Source organism: Lissotriton vulgaris, chromosome 2_1 (assembly GCF_964263255.1).
Source record: "Lissotriton vulgaris chromosome 2_1, aLisVul1.2, whole genome shotgun sequence".
NCBI classification, from domain to species: Eukaryota; Metazoa; Chordata; class Amphibia; order Caudata; family Salamandridae; genus Lissotriton; species Lissotriton vulgaris.
In genome coordinates, this window is record NC_141687.1 from 2040311257 (window position 1) to 2040325944 (window position 14688).

The 14688-nt window shown below is 44.3% G+C and overlaps 1 protein-coding gene across 4 annotated transcripts in view; it reads left to right on the plus strand.

The window, feature by feature from the left end:
* The window catches only part of SECISBP2L (SECIS binding protein 2 like), an 877433-nt gene that overhangs the window by 441923 nt on the left and 420822 nt on the right, over positions 1–14688 (plus strand). For all 4 annotated transcript variants that reach the window (XM_086958273.1, XM_086958272.1, XM_086958274.1 and 1 more), the window contains exon 12: positions 8587–8756. In XM_086958273.1, coding sequence (XP_086814399.1) covers positions 8587–8756 — 170 coding nt within the window. The remainder of the gene's footprint in view (positions 1–8586; positions 8757–14688) is intronic.

Consider the following 14688-nt stretch of genomic DNA (forward strand, 5'->3'; position numbering starts at 1 on the left):
CGGGTGCCGTTGTCCACCAGAACCAGGATAAACCTGTGGCCAGAAGAAGTCTGTGGATCCATAGGCCCAACAATGTTGATGCCCACCCTCTCAAAGGGGGTGCTAACGACAGGTATTGGTTCCAGGGGAGCCTTCAGCTTAGCCCCTGTTTTCCCACTAGCTTGGCAGGTCAGACAGGTCCTGCAGAATGGGCCTTTGATGACCCATGCACAGGAGCCTTGGGCTCACTGTAAAGGAGCCCATCCTCCCAGTAAATATGATACTTCGCGGAGGCATTGCCTGCTGCTTGGGCTTCGGGCTGTCGCCTCATGCCCTCAAGGGTAGGACACTCCTTCTGTGCCCAGCAAAACTCCTCCCTGGTGGCCCCTCCTTCCACCTGCCACTCTGCAGGGGTAGGTAGGTCCCCCAAGGGAGCAACGTCCCCCTCCGTGGACTCCGGTGCAACCTCCTCAGGTGCCCCATCCATCTCACGGGGTGACTGCCCCGGGCAGGCTTCCCACGCCCTCGGGCTACTCCCTTCTTAGCAGCTGGCTGGGTCATTTTTCCAAGCTCCAGCCTTTCCGGGCAGCCATAGACCGTGTGGTCGCACAAATCCGCTCCGGTAACCCCAGCATCTCCACATGCGCTTTGAGCACTACCTCCTTCCAGGCAGTATGCTCTAGGTCATTCCCTAACAGACAGTCCACTGGCATGGCAGGGCTCACAGCAACTCTTAAAAGGCCCGAAACCCCTCCCCACTCAAATGGAACCTGTACTATGGGATAGTGACCCCCCCTGTTGTCAGCCATCACAACTGGGTGGAACGCATCAGGAATTATTTGCTCAGGGGACACCAGCTGACTCCTTACCGTAGTCATGCTGGCACCTGTGTCCCTCAGGGCCTCCACCCCCCGACCATTGAGGGTGACCCACTGCCTATACTTGGTAGTATTTGAGGGCACATGGACCTTAGGGACCATCTCACTGTCTCCCAGAGACACTAGGACTAGCCCTGCCCCTCACTCCCATCATCTAGGGACAGCTCCTCCCCAAGCGCTACACTAGCCACCCCGGGGTTTTTACCTCCAGTGGCCTGTGGTGCTCTCTTGCGACACTTGGGATCCCCCTTGTAGTGTCCAAGTTCACCATACTCATAGCACCAGACAATTCTGGGCTGCTGACCTTTGTCAGGATAAGTGGGCTTCTGGTGGCCAGATTGGGGCTGGGACCCAGACCCTTTCCCTTGTGAATTATTTTGGGGGCCTTTGGAGAAATCTTTCTTTTTATCTCCCCCCCTCTTTCTTCTGGTGGGAACCCTGACCACCCCTTTCGGAGTCCTCCCCCCAGAACCCTTGTTGGAAATCCTGGTACTGACCCAGGTGTCCGCCTCCTCCGCAAGCTTCCTAGGATTGGTCAACTTGCGGTCAACCAGGTGTTGGCGCAGCTCTGGAAAACATTTCTCTAGAAGGTGCTCTCTTAAAAACAAGTTATATAATCCTTCATAGTCATGCACATTGCTGCCCCGCACCCAGCCCTCTAAAGCTTTACTAGCGTAGTCCAGGAAATCTACCCAGTTCTGTGTGGGAAGTTTGTGGCTATTCCTAAACCTCTGCCTATACCTCTCAGGGGTAAGACCGAACCTCTTAAGCAATGCTTCTTTCATAACAGAATAGTTGGTCTGGTCTTCCTTTTCTAGGCTAAGGAGTGTGTCCCTAACTTCCGGAGGTATGTACTTGTACAGACCACCCCCCAGTGACTCTCTGGGACCCCATGGGCTCTTAGTGACACCTCATAGGCAGCTAACCACTTATCAATATTATCCCCCACCTTAAAACTGGCCATCACATCTTTAGGTATAAAGACCCTGGACTCACGTGAAGCTTCCGTAGATACGCTGCCACCACTCTTGGTGCTGTTCGACCCTGCTTGTATGGCTCGAATTTCCAGTTCCTTCAGGTTGAGCTCATGGGTAAGTTTCCTCTCCTCCATGGCCCACCTTTCTCACGCTCCCTTTCCAATTTGGCGAGTTCCAATTTAAACTGTCTCTCCTCTCTCCTGTCCTCCAATTCCTCTGACACACTACTGCCTGCCCTGGAAGGTACCCTTGTACCTGGTAACAAGTTGCCATTTTCCACCAAGGGCATTAGGTCAAGTTCTCCTGGGGCGCCTTGCTCCTCTCCCTGCCCGTCCCCTTCTCCTTCTGGGTGGGCCGTTACCCATGCCCTCAAGGCTTTCTGAAGCTCTGTCTTCTTAGCTCCTCGCTTAAAGGGCACCCTTTTCTCCTCGCAGAATTCCTTGAGCTGCGCCGCCGTGTAAGTTTCCAGGTTGGCCAGCTCAAATTCCATCTTGCCAGGTAGGACCTCAGACGTTCGTAGAGAAAATCAAATGGGACTTAGGCCAAAGGACTTTTAAAAAGAGCAGCCAGTCAGGGAGAATTTAAACAAAAAATAAAAATGCCAATTGGAGAGAGTAGACAAAAATTCAGTGGAGTCAGGTGTAGGGTTGTGGTGTACACTGGGTCGCTGCGTGGTATTACACAAGCTCAAGTCTTATTCCACCGCTCGATCACCAATGTTAGAACCGGGGTCTCTAGTTGTAGGGATATGCACCCCCGTCCAAGCAGGAACCACCGCTTCCGACCTGGTAGCTTGGCGCAGAGCAGCAAAGGCGTAACTCCAGAGGCAATGTGTAAAGTATTTGTGCAACACACAACGGCGATGACACAGTAAAAACACTCACAAAAGGAACACCACACCAGTTTTGTATAAGAATTTCTTTATCTAAAAGATATGCGAGAACCAAAAGCAGGTAAATCCAGCTCCAGGCAAGATCAATAATAAAAAGGATTCCAGTTTCCAAGCAAGATCAATAACCAATAAGAATGAATCCAGTTCCCAGGCCTGATCAAATCACCAAAAGCTCAGGTGTGACAAGGGCTCCTGCTGGTAATGTCTTTCTCACAGTGTCCTTGGATTGCAAAAGTTCACTTCAGGTAGGTTCTTATGGTCAAAATTCACTGGGGGAAGGTTCTTAGGCCAAAGTTCCCTTGTAGCGTAATAAGTGTGCCTCTCATAGAAATGATGCTCCCAGCGTAGGAAGTGCGGCTGCCCAGGCGCTGCTGGTAATGCTAAAAAATGCCCCAGTGTCAATTACCAAGTAATTATGCCCCCGTAGGCCGGTCAGTGAAGGACGGTTCCCAGCCAAGCACAAAGCTCACACTCCAGGTACCCGGCCAACCCGCACCCCGCCCCCTCGCAGCAGCCTGGTTGCACTGAGGCGTTACCTGGGGTGGTGGTTGCGGGCGCGGGTGCGATGCTCCTCTCCCCCTGGGGCCTCGGGCTCAGCAGGCGCTGCACGGGTGGGGGTCACGGCCACACAGCGCTCCTTTAGCCCAGCGCTTAACAGTGCCTCCAAGTCCGGGGCAACAACGGAGCCTCCTGCCACACAGCGCTTCGCTTCTCAGCGCTACACAGCGCGCTCCGGTCTCAGTGGCGGTGACCTCAGGGCCAGTTTCAGTCGGCTTGCGCCAGAAGCAGAGGCAATCACAGAGCCCTCGGGAGGATCACGGGACAAGCAGTGCTGAGGGCAGGCATAGCAAATCTTGAGAGTGTTGTTGCTGTTCCATAGGGCAGTCTTTAAAACGCTGTGGTCCAAGGACAGGTAGTTTCCTTTAGCTTAAAAAGGGTGCAGTCCCAAAAAGGCAATCTTTAAAAGGTTGAAGACTCTTTAAAATGTGGTTCAAAGAAAAGTAGTTCCTTTAGGATGTTGTGGAGACACTCTGGTGGTGGTGTTGCAGTCTCCCATGCAGGGCAGGATCAGCAGACAGTAGGGCACTTCAGCAGGTTGTGGGGCAGCAGTTCCTTGGAGCAGTCAGCCTCCTTCCCAGTGGCAATCCATTTGCGCAGCAGTCCTCACTCCAGCAGGGATTCTTCCAGGTCCAGCAGTGTAACAAGAATGTGAGGCCAGGACCCTCCCTTATATATTCTACAGTCCAGGGGCTATAAAGTAGTGAAAGTCTCTGGAAGGGTCTGGGGGCAGGGGCTTCTGGAAGAGTCAGGGAGTGCTGGCATGTTCCCTGCCTTTCCTGACCTAGCTGTCACAGTGACGAGAGACAGGCCGTTAAGGCTACAGTGGGCAGCCCATCACAGCTCATCCCAGGGAAGAAGGTGTGAATCACCACTCCCACCTCCCAACCCAGGCAGGCTATCGGTATGCAGAGGGGAGGGGGGAGTCTGCAGAGCCTAATCTAAGTGGGGGGGGAAACATCATTATAATGGAGAAACAACATTATATAGAAGAAGCCCAACGACAACTGACTGAAGCAGAAAATTACGAGCTATTAAAGAAAAATCCAATTCCGGAACTCACAGCAGAATTGGAAAAGAATCTCAAAGTGGAAACAAAAAGGCCTTCTAACAGAGGATGAAAAGAAATATCTAATGGTGGAGAATCCAATCACACCCACAATGTACTTTTTACCTAAAGTACACAAGACACTAAACAAACCTCCCGGAAGACCCATAATATCCAGTTGTGGTAGTCTGTATGAAAATGTTGCTAACTATGTGGATTATTTTATTGCTCCTCTTGTTCCTACCTTAACATCCTACATAAAAGATACTGGGGATTTCCTAAAAATTCTTATGAACACAGACTGGCATCCATCTTACTCTCTAGTAACCATAGATGTGGTGTCGCTTTACACCTCCATCAGCCATGACATTGGAATCAGAGCCATAGAATTTTTCCTGAGACAGAGGTCGATAACAGAACGTGAGCATTCAAAAATGCTAATAGACATGATTAGGAGGTGTTTGCACAACAACGTGTTTTTATTCAACCAAAAAATGTACCAACAAAAGTGTGGAACGGCCATGGGAGTTTCCTTCTCTCCAAGCTATGCGAATCTCATGATGGGGTGGTGGGAGAGGAGCGTAGCTTGGAGAGAAGAAAACGACCAACACATGGCTAAAGTAGCACTTTGGGTGCGGTTTATAGATGACTTGTTCCTTTTGTGGAAAGGCAGTACTACTGAATTTGAAGCCTTCTTTGATATCCTCAACACAAATGATGTAGGATTGAAGTTTACATATAACATCAGTCCAAAAGAAATAGAATTTTTGGATATCAAAGTATTTGTACACAATGACAAAATCGAAACAACCACCCACAGAAAAAAGACTGCAACAAACAGCATCCTTCATGGGCTCAGCTTTCACCCCCAGAAATTGGTGAAAAGTATACCATATGGTGAATTTCTCCGTATGAGGAGAAATTGCTCAACCGATCAGGAAATGGAGAAAAAATTCAATGAAACTAGGAATCGTTTCCGTGAAAGAGGTTACAAACATATGGATATAACCAAAGGGGAAGACAAAGCAAAAACAAAAACCAGATTGGAAACTCTGAACCGGGAAACTGAATCAAAAAACATCGAACAGCCAACCACAAGCAATCAAACAAAAGACAAGGAAGAACGACCAAGAATGATTGCTACGTACAACAAAGAGAGTTATAAAATCCAAAAAATTCTCTCAAAATACTGGCATGTTTTAATGAAAGATCCAGATATAGGCACTGACATTGGAACCGCCCCTTTAATTTCATATCGGAGAGCGCCAAATCTCTCGGACCATTTGGTACAAAGCCATTTCACACAGAAAAAACAAACAGACTGGCTTTAAAAAAGGAGCAATGGCTTTACAAAATGCATGACGTGCAAAGCATGTAAAATAGGACAAAACACAACGGTCCTATCTGACCCGTCTGGAAAAGACTTCATGATCAAAACAAAAATAACCTGTGAATCCTCATTTGTTGTTTACATGCTGAGATGTCATTGTGGAAAGGAGTACATAGGGAGTACGAAATGCCCTTTAAAGAAAAGAATCTTAGAACATATACGGGCAATACAAAACAACGATACCACATATGCCATGGCGAAACATCTGAAAACACACATGGGAAAAACATGGCAAGACATCAAGTACTTGGGACTAGCATCCATCCCCACACAAGAGAGGGGGGGTGATAGACTGTTAAAATTGAGACGACTGGAGTCGAAACTGATAATCAAGTTCAAAACAAAACAGCCGAGAGGGCTCAATGCAGACGAGGAAATGCATGTACACTTATAATGACTCAAAAGGTTGACTTTGATATCAATTCTGTGTGACTAAATATTGTAAACAAGGCCTATGTGACAAAGCATTGGGGTAATATGTGGGGCATAGGGCACTCAGCCCGTATAACAAGCAACAGAATAATCAAAATGTTGAATAGTCCATGATGTCGTGCCTAACCATAAGCACTAATAGGACAGGATAAATCATTTGTGTATTTGATTGCATGTTTCATTCAGGAAATACATTCTATGATAAGTTTCTTCATGAAATATTACCCACACGATTACCCTTTCAAATGTAAAATGTTAAAAATGTTAAGAAACATACATTTAATGTGAAAAACTACAAGGCCCACAATCCCTCACTTTGTATGAACAAGTGAGAAAGTATAAAATGTAGAAAGAGAAAAGGGACATTTGTAGAACACTGCCGTGACCAAGAACGTTTGTTCGAAACGCGTAGGAGTTTTGCTTGAGACCTAAAATAAATCTACCGTGTAAAGAAGAGTGCCGCGTCCTTGCTTTTGTTATCGGATATATATATATATATATACATATATATATATATATCAATCCACAAAGTGGTCCAAAAACCAAGACTCACACTGTCAGCGGGTGCTCTGGACCCGTATTTCATTTACTTTCCTCCAAATGACGCGGCACTCAAGGGAAGGGTATAGTGTTCAAAAAGTAGTTTTATTAGATAAAGCTCAACCAACGCGTTTCAGCCTCCACGGCTTTGATACATTCTATAATGTATACAACATACAGGTCAATTGGTTGGACGAGCAACGAAATGGCTTCACGAAGTGCAATTCCTGCAAGGCATGTAAAATTGGTAAAAACACAAAATCGATTATGGAACCAAATGGCAACATAATAACAGTGAACCAAAAGATAACGTGCACAACACAGTATGTTGTGTACGTTATAGAATGCAAATGCGGGCAAAAATACATTGGCAGTACAATCTGCCCTCTTAAACGCATTTTGGAGCACATTCGGGCAGTGAAGAATAAAGATACTGCCTATGCTACCGCCAAGCACATGATCTTATGCCAAAAAGGAGACTGGCGGGCCACGCAATACTACGGGATTGATACCATCTTACCCAATGAACGTGGTGGCAACCGAAGAAGAGAGCTGCGCCAACTAGAATACCGATACATTATTCGATTAAAAACTAAAGTGCCGAAAGGGATGAACTTTGATGAAGAACTTGCCGTACACCTTGAGTAGATAATGGATTCACCTATAAGCATGTACCCTGACCTGCTACAATGCAAACTCCTCCTGTTTATAAAAACAGTTGATATCCCTTTGTCTCTTTTCTTTCCTTTCTCCCTCCCCCTTTTTCTTCTTCCTTTAATTTATTCTTTCCCCCTTTCCTCTCTTTCCCCCTGTATCATCTTTGACCCCCTCTCTTTCCCCTAATCTCTCTCCAGGTTGCACAACACTCGTAGGTATATTACGCATTGATACTAATCGACGATGTGATGCTTTCACTAAACTCCTTCTTTTGTTTGTGCAATACTTGGGAACTACATATTGTGCAATGTCAATCGAAAATGTAATGTGATCATGAAATGTGCAGGACATTTACTTTCTAACCCAATGATGGATTAGATTAATACTAACGTACTTGCTTCTTTGAAACCAAAGAACACTTTTTTTCATACTTTTTCTCATACTTTTTTCACGTTTTCCTTTTCTCTTTTTTCTGTTTTTCTTATTATTCTCCCACCCCCTCTAATTTTAGAAATCTCCAGCCGCCTTCAACAATGTTACACTGAATACCAGCATGTTGTTGTGCATAGTTGAATATTGTACTAACCTATTACCCTATGACCATTTCGAGCCCCAGATGTGATACTACATCGATACTAGCTTTAATTGAATGTCGCTCTATGCAAAATGTAACAATATTTTCCTTCTTTCAAATCACTTGTCAAGATTTCTTTTTAAATTTTGCACTACATTACCCACAATGCCACATTAAGACCATGTGGGCGTATAAATAAGTGCAACAAAGAAGGGACGCACCTACCGTGATCAAAGCCGTGGAGGCTGAAACGCGTCGGTTGAGCTTTATCTAATAAAACTACTTTTTGAACACTATACCCTTCCCTTGAGTGCTGCGTCATTTGGAGGAAAATATATATATATATATATATATATATATATATATATATAATTTTTTTTTAGTTCTTTGATCTAAACTGCATTAAAAAAAATAAAAAGTAATTTCTCAGTAAATTGAGTGGTTTCAGATTTACTCCTCTAATATTCGGTGTTAATTCTTGCACATTCATTTTTTTCTAGGATTTATAATGGTATAGTACTCAAATGACATTTTCAGAACATAGCAAAAAGACCACTTGCCTTCTGCTGAAGAACACAAGATATTACCTATTTTTCGTTTTTGCCTTGGTATTTGATTAATCTGAAAATCTATTTCTGATAGTGTTTTTTCTTTAATACAGTTGGCAGTGCTGTTCCTTTTCACTCTAAGGATCTTGTCAACAGAAAGGTGCTAATGAAAGCAAAGGCCTTGGTTGGGTGTTCCAATCCTCTAGACTCTACTGCTCCGAAAGTAAAAAGAGGGAAAGAAAAGGAAGTTACCAAATTGAAGCGCCCTACTGCTCTTAAGAAGGTAAGCATGAACATTTTAAAGAAAAACACTGCCCCATATAATGTGGAATCTGCATACTTTGCAAAAAGAATAATATAGACAGTAATGCAGGGTGAGAATAAAATATTTCCTAGCTTTGAAAGAACAGTGTAGATTCAATGAAGGACCTGTCCAGAGTACTCTAATTTAAACGCAAAAAGTTCCCATGTCTCTCTCCCCGCTTCCTCCTCCTTCATGCTGAAGCCTATTTATTCATCTACGTGTAGGCACTAAACCCCCCCCCCCCCCTCCCCCAGTTTCTGATCTGACCTTGAAACATATAAGAGAACATTTGTATGTTTGCATGTCCCACTTGTGTAAATATCAATCATTCATGATACTAATCGAATAACATCAAGCAAAGGAACATTTCTTATTCTGTGTCAGGACTAAATGCATTGATATATGGGATAAAGTACCCCTGCCATATTTTATATGTCTATTGCAAGTCACTGAGGGGGTTCCATGACCATATGGAGGAATGAGGCCGAAGGAGCTTCTAAGTGACTTGCAATATTCTTTTTACGTATGGCAGGGGTACTTTATTCCTTATAATCCATGGTCCTATCATCACCTTTCCCCCAAACCACTTTAATTCTTCTCTCCTAGCTTTTTCATATGAAAGCGAGAGCATGTTTGCAAACATGATAAAAAAAAAACACGATCTTTAGTGCAAAATTAAACTCCAAAAAGCTATTATATATTTATTGCAAAGACATTAAAGGCCAATAATGCAAGTTATTTTTCGTTTTTAAAAAGAAGTAGCAGTAGAAACTTGCAGAAAATGTTAACTTTTCTATAATTTCCCAAGGAGTGTGGAAAATAAACATGCGGCCATAAATATCTAATTTTTCTCTTGTCGTTGTACACTCTGTAAAAAAACAGAGCAGGAGGTAGAAAAGCGATGTTTTTTCTTTAAAGATCTTTTTATTGAATAAACAAAAACTAAGATAGAAAAGAACAAAGTGCAGTGATGTCTCATTAACTTCCAACACTCAGAAAAGCAATGTTTTGATCTTCATTCATTAACCAGCAGCTGTAATTATGCTCCAAGCCTGACCTGCCTTTTCCCTCGGATGCCGGCAGCAGGCATTGTTACATAAGAACTCAATGCAATAAGATATTACAGTTGAATTCTGATGTTAGTTCTTTATAATTGGGGACTGGGTGCATCACAAGTCTCTGATTATAAAGAAATGAGAGACTGTTTTTTTTTTATACAGGACTTGCAGAATCCCATACATTATTAAACTTTTTCCGAACTTTTTCATTACAATGGACCCCACGTCTACTACATGCTGCACAATGTATAATATCTTCCAACCTGCTTCTCACCAGAAATGCTTGAGGCTATTGCCTCTCTCCCAGGACATTTCCCAAAATGTAGAATTATCAATACTTTCTTCTTATACAACTCATCTAACAGAGCTAGACAGTATGGTATAAGACACAGGGTTCAGGAACCGGGTTAAGGATATTCCTAATGGAAATAGATAAATACTTAATAGCCTAACGCCAGACGTTCCTGCTCCCTAGTCATCTTTATGTACACCCTGAGCTTAGCTATTTTACTTTAGTGTCAGGCCACCTTGCCAACTGCCTTAATACCTGATTCACATACTTGGCATTTGGGTTCTTAAATAGTCTACCCTTCTCTTTCTACCCTCTTATCAAGATGTTTATGCAATTTCAATTTTAGGCATGTTTATTGTTCCATTTTGCTTGAGGGGGTAGGGGTGGGGGGGTCTGCTTTGATGACCTGGGGCAAAGTAGCTTGTTTGGCTTGAACATCCATCCTCCACCCCATACTCCTCTGAGTCAGCCCAGTCATCTGTGTTGTCCATGTACCGATTCAAGTCAGGTTCTACTCAAGCTTCTTTTGCCTCCTGGTATAGTTGCCATCGACATGTCCTATACTCTCCTCCCTATGACATTTCTGATGATTACCTCCTGTAGGTTGAGCTGCCCCGCACTGCCCCCTTTTTGCTGAGGTAATATCATTTGTGGTAAAAGGGGCACCAGGAAGGACATCTCAGACAGTCTCTTGGTCTGAGTGTATAGGGTGCAACATTATTGTTTAGGCAGGAAAGTCTCTTTTAGTCTATCAAAGATGCTGTGCTGTGCTTGGACATCACATTTTTCTTTTTAATTTGCTGATTTGCAGAGGGCAAAAACCTTTGTTGCTGCTGCTCCAGCTGCAGAATCTGAATAGGGCACCAAAAGGAGTACTGATAATAGAATAAGGACATTTGCGCTTCTCCCTGGGTGGGTCCCTTGATGCTCTGGAGCACTCCGCCAGAGTGGAGGCCTGAGGTTGTGTTTGAGGAAAAAGCCAATGGTACTGGAAAGCAGCAGGATTGCCCTGCATATACAATTTTCTACAAAATGAACGTCCAACTGTAATGCATGAGAGAGGAATGTACTATACTTTGATGTCCCCTAGCTTCTTTGGCCAACTCAGCCAAGTGGTATTCGTAACTTTCCGAGTGCCAAGCCCTGCTGGTGTGTGCAGCACCACTGGTGTCCCTACTGAAGAAGGAAAGAGGCACGCTGAGTGTGCAATTACTGTTAAATGGAACTTAGGCCACTCTGATATTTTGGTTTAACGTCAGACATGTCTCTGAGCTACAGCAAGATCTGCGAAACAAAATAGTGCCAATTGCCGACCATTGCAAGTCGCAGCGGTCTCCATAATGTATCTGATCTCGCTACCTATAGTTCTGCCTTGTCAAACTTTAAAGTGAGTTGTATCGCTGCAATACTATACAGATAAAAAATGCCCTCACTTGCAATACCATTTATGTAAACAACGAAGTTAAAAACACTCTGCAGAGCAACGGGGAAACAGTAAGCGTAACACCATACAGTGCCCTCATGGCTAAGCCAAGCATTTTCTGTCCATGGTGAGGTTTCTGAAAGAAAAATGTATGTTTGCACGCCTCCTAATGACAGATGCTCCAAAATCTATTTTTCCAAAAACATTTATGGATGTTCATGAAACCAAGAAACGGACATAAGCTCTATTCTCCTGGCAAATTCGGAGTCATTCTAACCTCTAAGTTTTGGTGTGGTAAAGACAAAAAATCCTGTGGGACTTTGAATGAGAAATGGATCTTTGAAATACTCAGTACAAAACTCTACCTCGCCAATCAGCACAATATTTTCCCTGGTCGATCTTGGGTACTTATATACAGTGTTCAGGAAAAATTCATGAAGAGTTGTCAAATGAGGCCACAGTTATTTACAGTAAAAAATGCTTTTCCTTTTGACTAGCCAAGTTAACCATAACAGCAGATTCTGCATCGTGAATCTTTTCTGGATTCACATGCTGTGTATCGTTCCCCCATGTAGTGGTTCCGTCCAGAATTTTCCTTATAACAGTTGTCCCTTTTATCTGTTTGATTTAAAAAAAAAATTTAAAAAAAGGTTGCTTGGGTGTTGATAGTCCTACTATGTGGTGTCTGATCCTGCCTCTTTTGACGTCATACATCCCCACTGGAAGCTTCCATGCTAGGTTGTCATCTTCAGAATCTTTTTTCCCTCTGTTGGATCAAGAAGCACTGCTAAAGGCTCTGCAAGCATCAAAAAGAAGCAAGATTTCTTCGGGAGTTTGTTGAAGTAAGAACACGAGACACCGGAGAAGATATCTGATTAGAGTAGTCAAGAGTCTGCACACCGAAGGAAGACTGGAGAATGTCCAGGCAGAGGGCTCCCTGTTTCATGGAAAACCCGCAGTTTTGATTCTGCCCAAAGTGTCACCACAAGTTTGCACAGAAGGATAACCCCAAGGTATGCAACCTCAGCTGCCCAAAAGATCATCGACTGCGCTGCCTGTGCAGAATTTAAGCCCAAGACTTTAAAGGTGAGAGAGAAACAGAGGCAGGCAAACTATGCCATGCAAGATCAGAAGGAAACTCTGTCGCTGAAAGAGCTTGGGTTGTCAAGCGAGGAAGAGGATAATATTGCCGAGGTGAGTGAAGGAGAGGGCTTGTCATCGAAATGAGGTTCATCGATGCAGAGAGGGAACATCGCAAATCGAAGAAGAAACCGTTGCAAGTAAAGCCGAAACGCATACAGCGACTCGTTTCGTTAATCAAACTCAAGAAAACCAAAAGCTGCCTCTGCATCGAACATTTCACTGTCTGAAAGCAAACAGAAGCCAATTCACTGGCTGCGGCACGTTAGAGGCTGCCGCTCCGTGATTAGAGAAGACATTTTGGAGGCGAAAAGGATTAGCCTCATAAACTATAAATATGACTCCATAGAGTTAACACTGAAATCAGCATCTCTTGCTGAAAATCTCTTTGCCTTAGAATTTAGAATCAGCGCCCCAGCGCAATCTATGATCCAGCTAAGAAAGTTGTGCCCCCAGTTTCAGGAGCTAACCCTTCATGCTAAGGGTAGAGTATGTGAGAGAAATTGTTCAGGTTTGGGCAGTAATGATTGACACTCAATAGATCCATCTATAGGAATCGAGGGCAACTGGGTAATCATGAATGGTGAGGAAATAACAGAGGTATTGGAGACAGCTGGTGGGATAGTGTTGGGTGTTGACTATCCTCCCAATTTTAACCCAGAGTTAGGTCTGAACTGTGGGGAGATTACCACAATTGATCCGAATTCAGGCTCTTAGTGTGTAGCTGAACAGGGGCGGTTCACTACCCCCACTGTAGCCATTTCCAATAGAATAATCGAGGATACTGGGGCTGGCGTGGGCAAGCTAGTCTCATGGAATATTGCCGGGTTACGTTCCAGACAGGAATCCCAGGATTGGATAAGTTTTGGATACATCTTTGATGTGTGTATTTTCCAGGAGACGTGGCTGTGTGAACCTTCTTTTGCCGAGGGTTACTTGAACTACTATGTTCCAGCATCAAAGGGTCTTAAGGGGCGACCCATGGATGGCCTTACCATTTGGGTCCGGCAGAGCTTATCACTTACTGTCAAAGTGATCGACTCCAGAAGCAAAGATATTCAACTTATTAGAGTCGATCTGGGCTCTATGGGTTGGCTCGATATCTATAATGTTTATGCCAGGGGTAACAGGCGTGGGAGGTCAGAAGTTTGTGCGGCTTTGGGCTCCCTCCTCGAAACCCACTCTCTGGATAATAACATCGTGATAGCGGGTGATCTAAATCGAACCTTCGAACCCTTGGTCATTCATGATGATTTTGCTGGAGACGAGGAGGACAGGCAATGGGGTGTCCCTAAATTACACTTGAAACCTGTTACCCGTTGGACAGAGGATGTCATCTTTTTAAACGCAATATGCTATGAAAGGAGTTTAAGGGCATTAAACGGGAGGACCAAGAGTGATACGGCAGGGGCAAATACCTTTGACAATGGGCGTCATAGGAGCAGAATCGATTATGTCCTATGTAGTATCAAGCTCTGGAGACTAGTGGTTGACATGGAGGTAAAATCTAGAATTGAAAGCGACCACAATCCGCTGTGCGTTGAACACAAATGGTGGACTTCCGATAGCGTGGTCCTGACACGTGAGGTGGATAACGCCCCTTTGACTGTCCCTACTAATGATATGCGCAGGTTAAAATGGGTATATGTTGAGGCTAACCAGCAGGTCATGGACAGTATTAACGCTGAGGTTGATGAAGCAGTAATAGCTCTTGAGCAAGCTAACTACCGACCCAGGTAGTGACAAAGTAACTAAAATCCACGAAAACCTCTTCTCAGCTATTAGGGATCATTTCCTGAAACCTGCAAAGAGAGGCAGTGTGACAACCATCAAGCCGGCTTAGTGGTACAACACTGAGTGCAGGAATGCCAGATTAGCCTTAGAAGTAGCGATTAAGGGGAGGCAATTGGCGACTATTCGCCTCGCTAGAATAGAGTACAAGAAAAGTATAGCAAATGCTAAATCGTGGGACGAGCTCCACTGGCAAGAGTTAAAGGA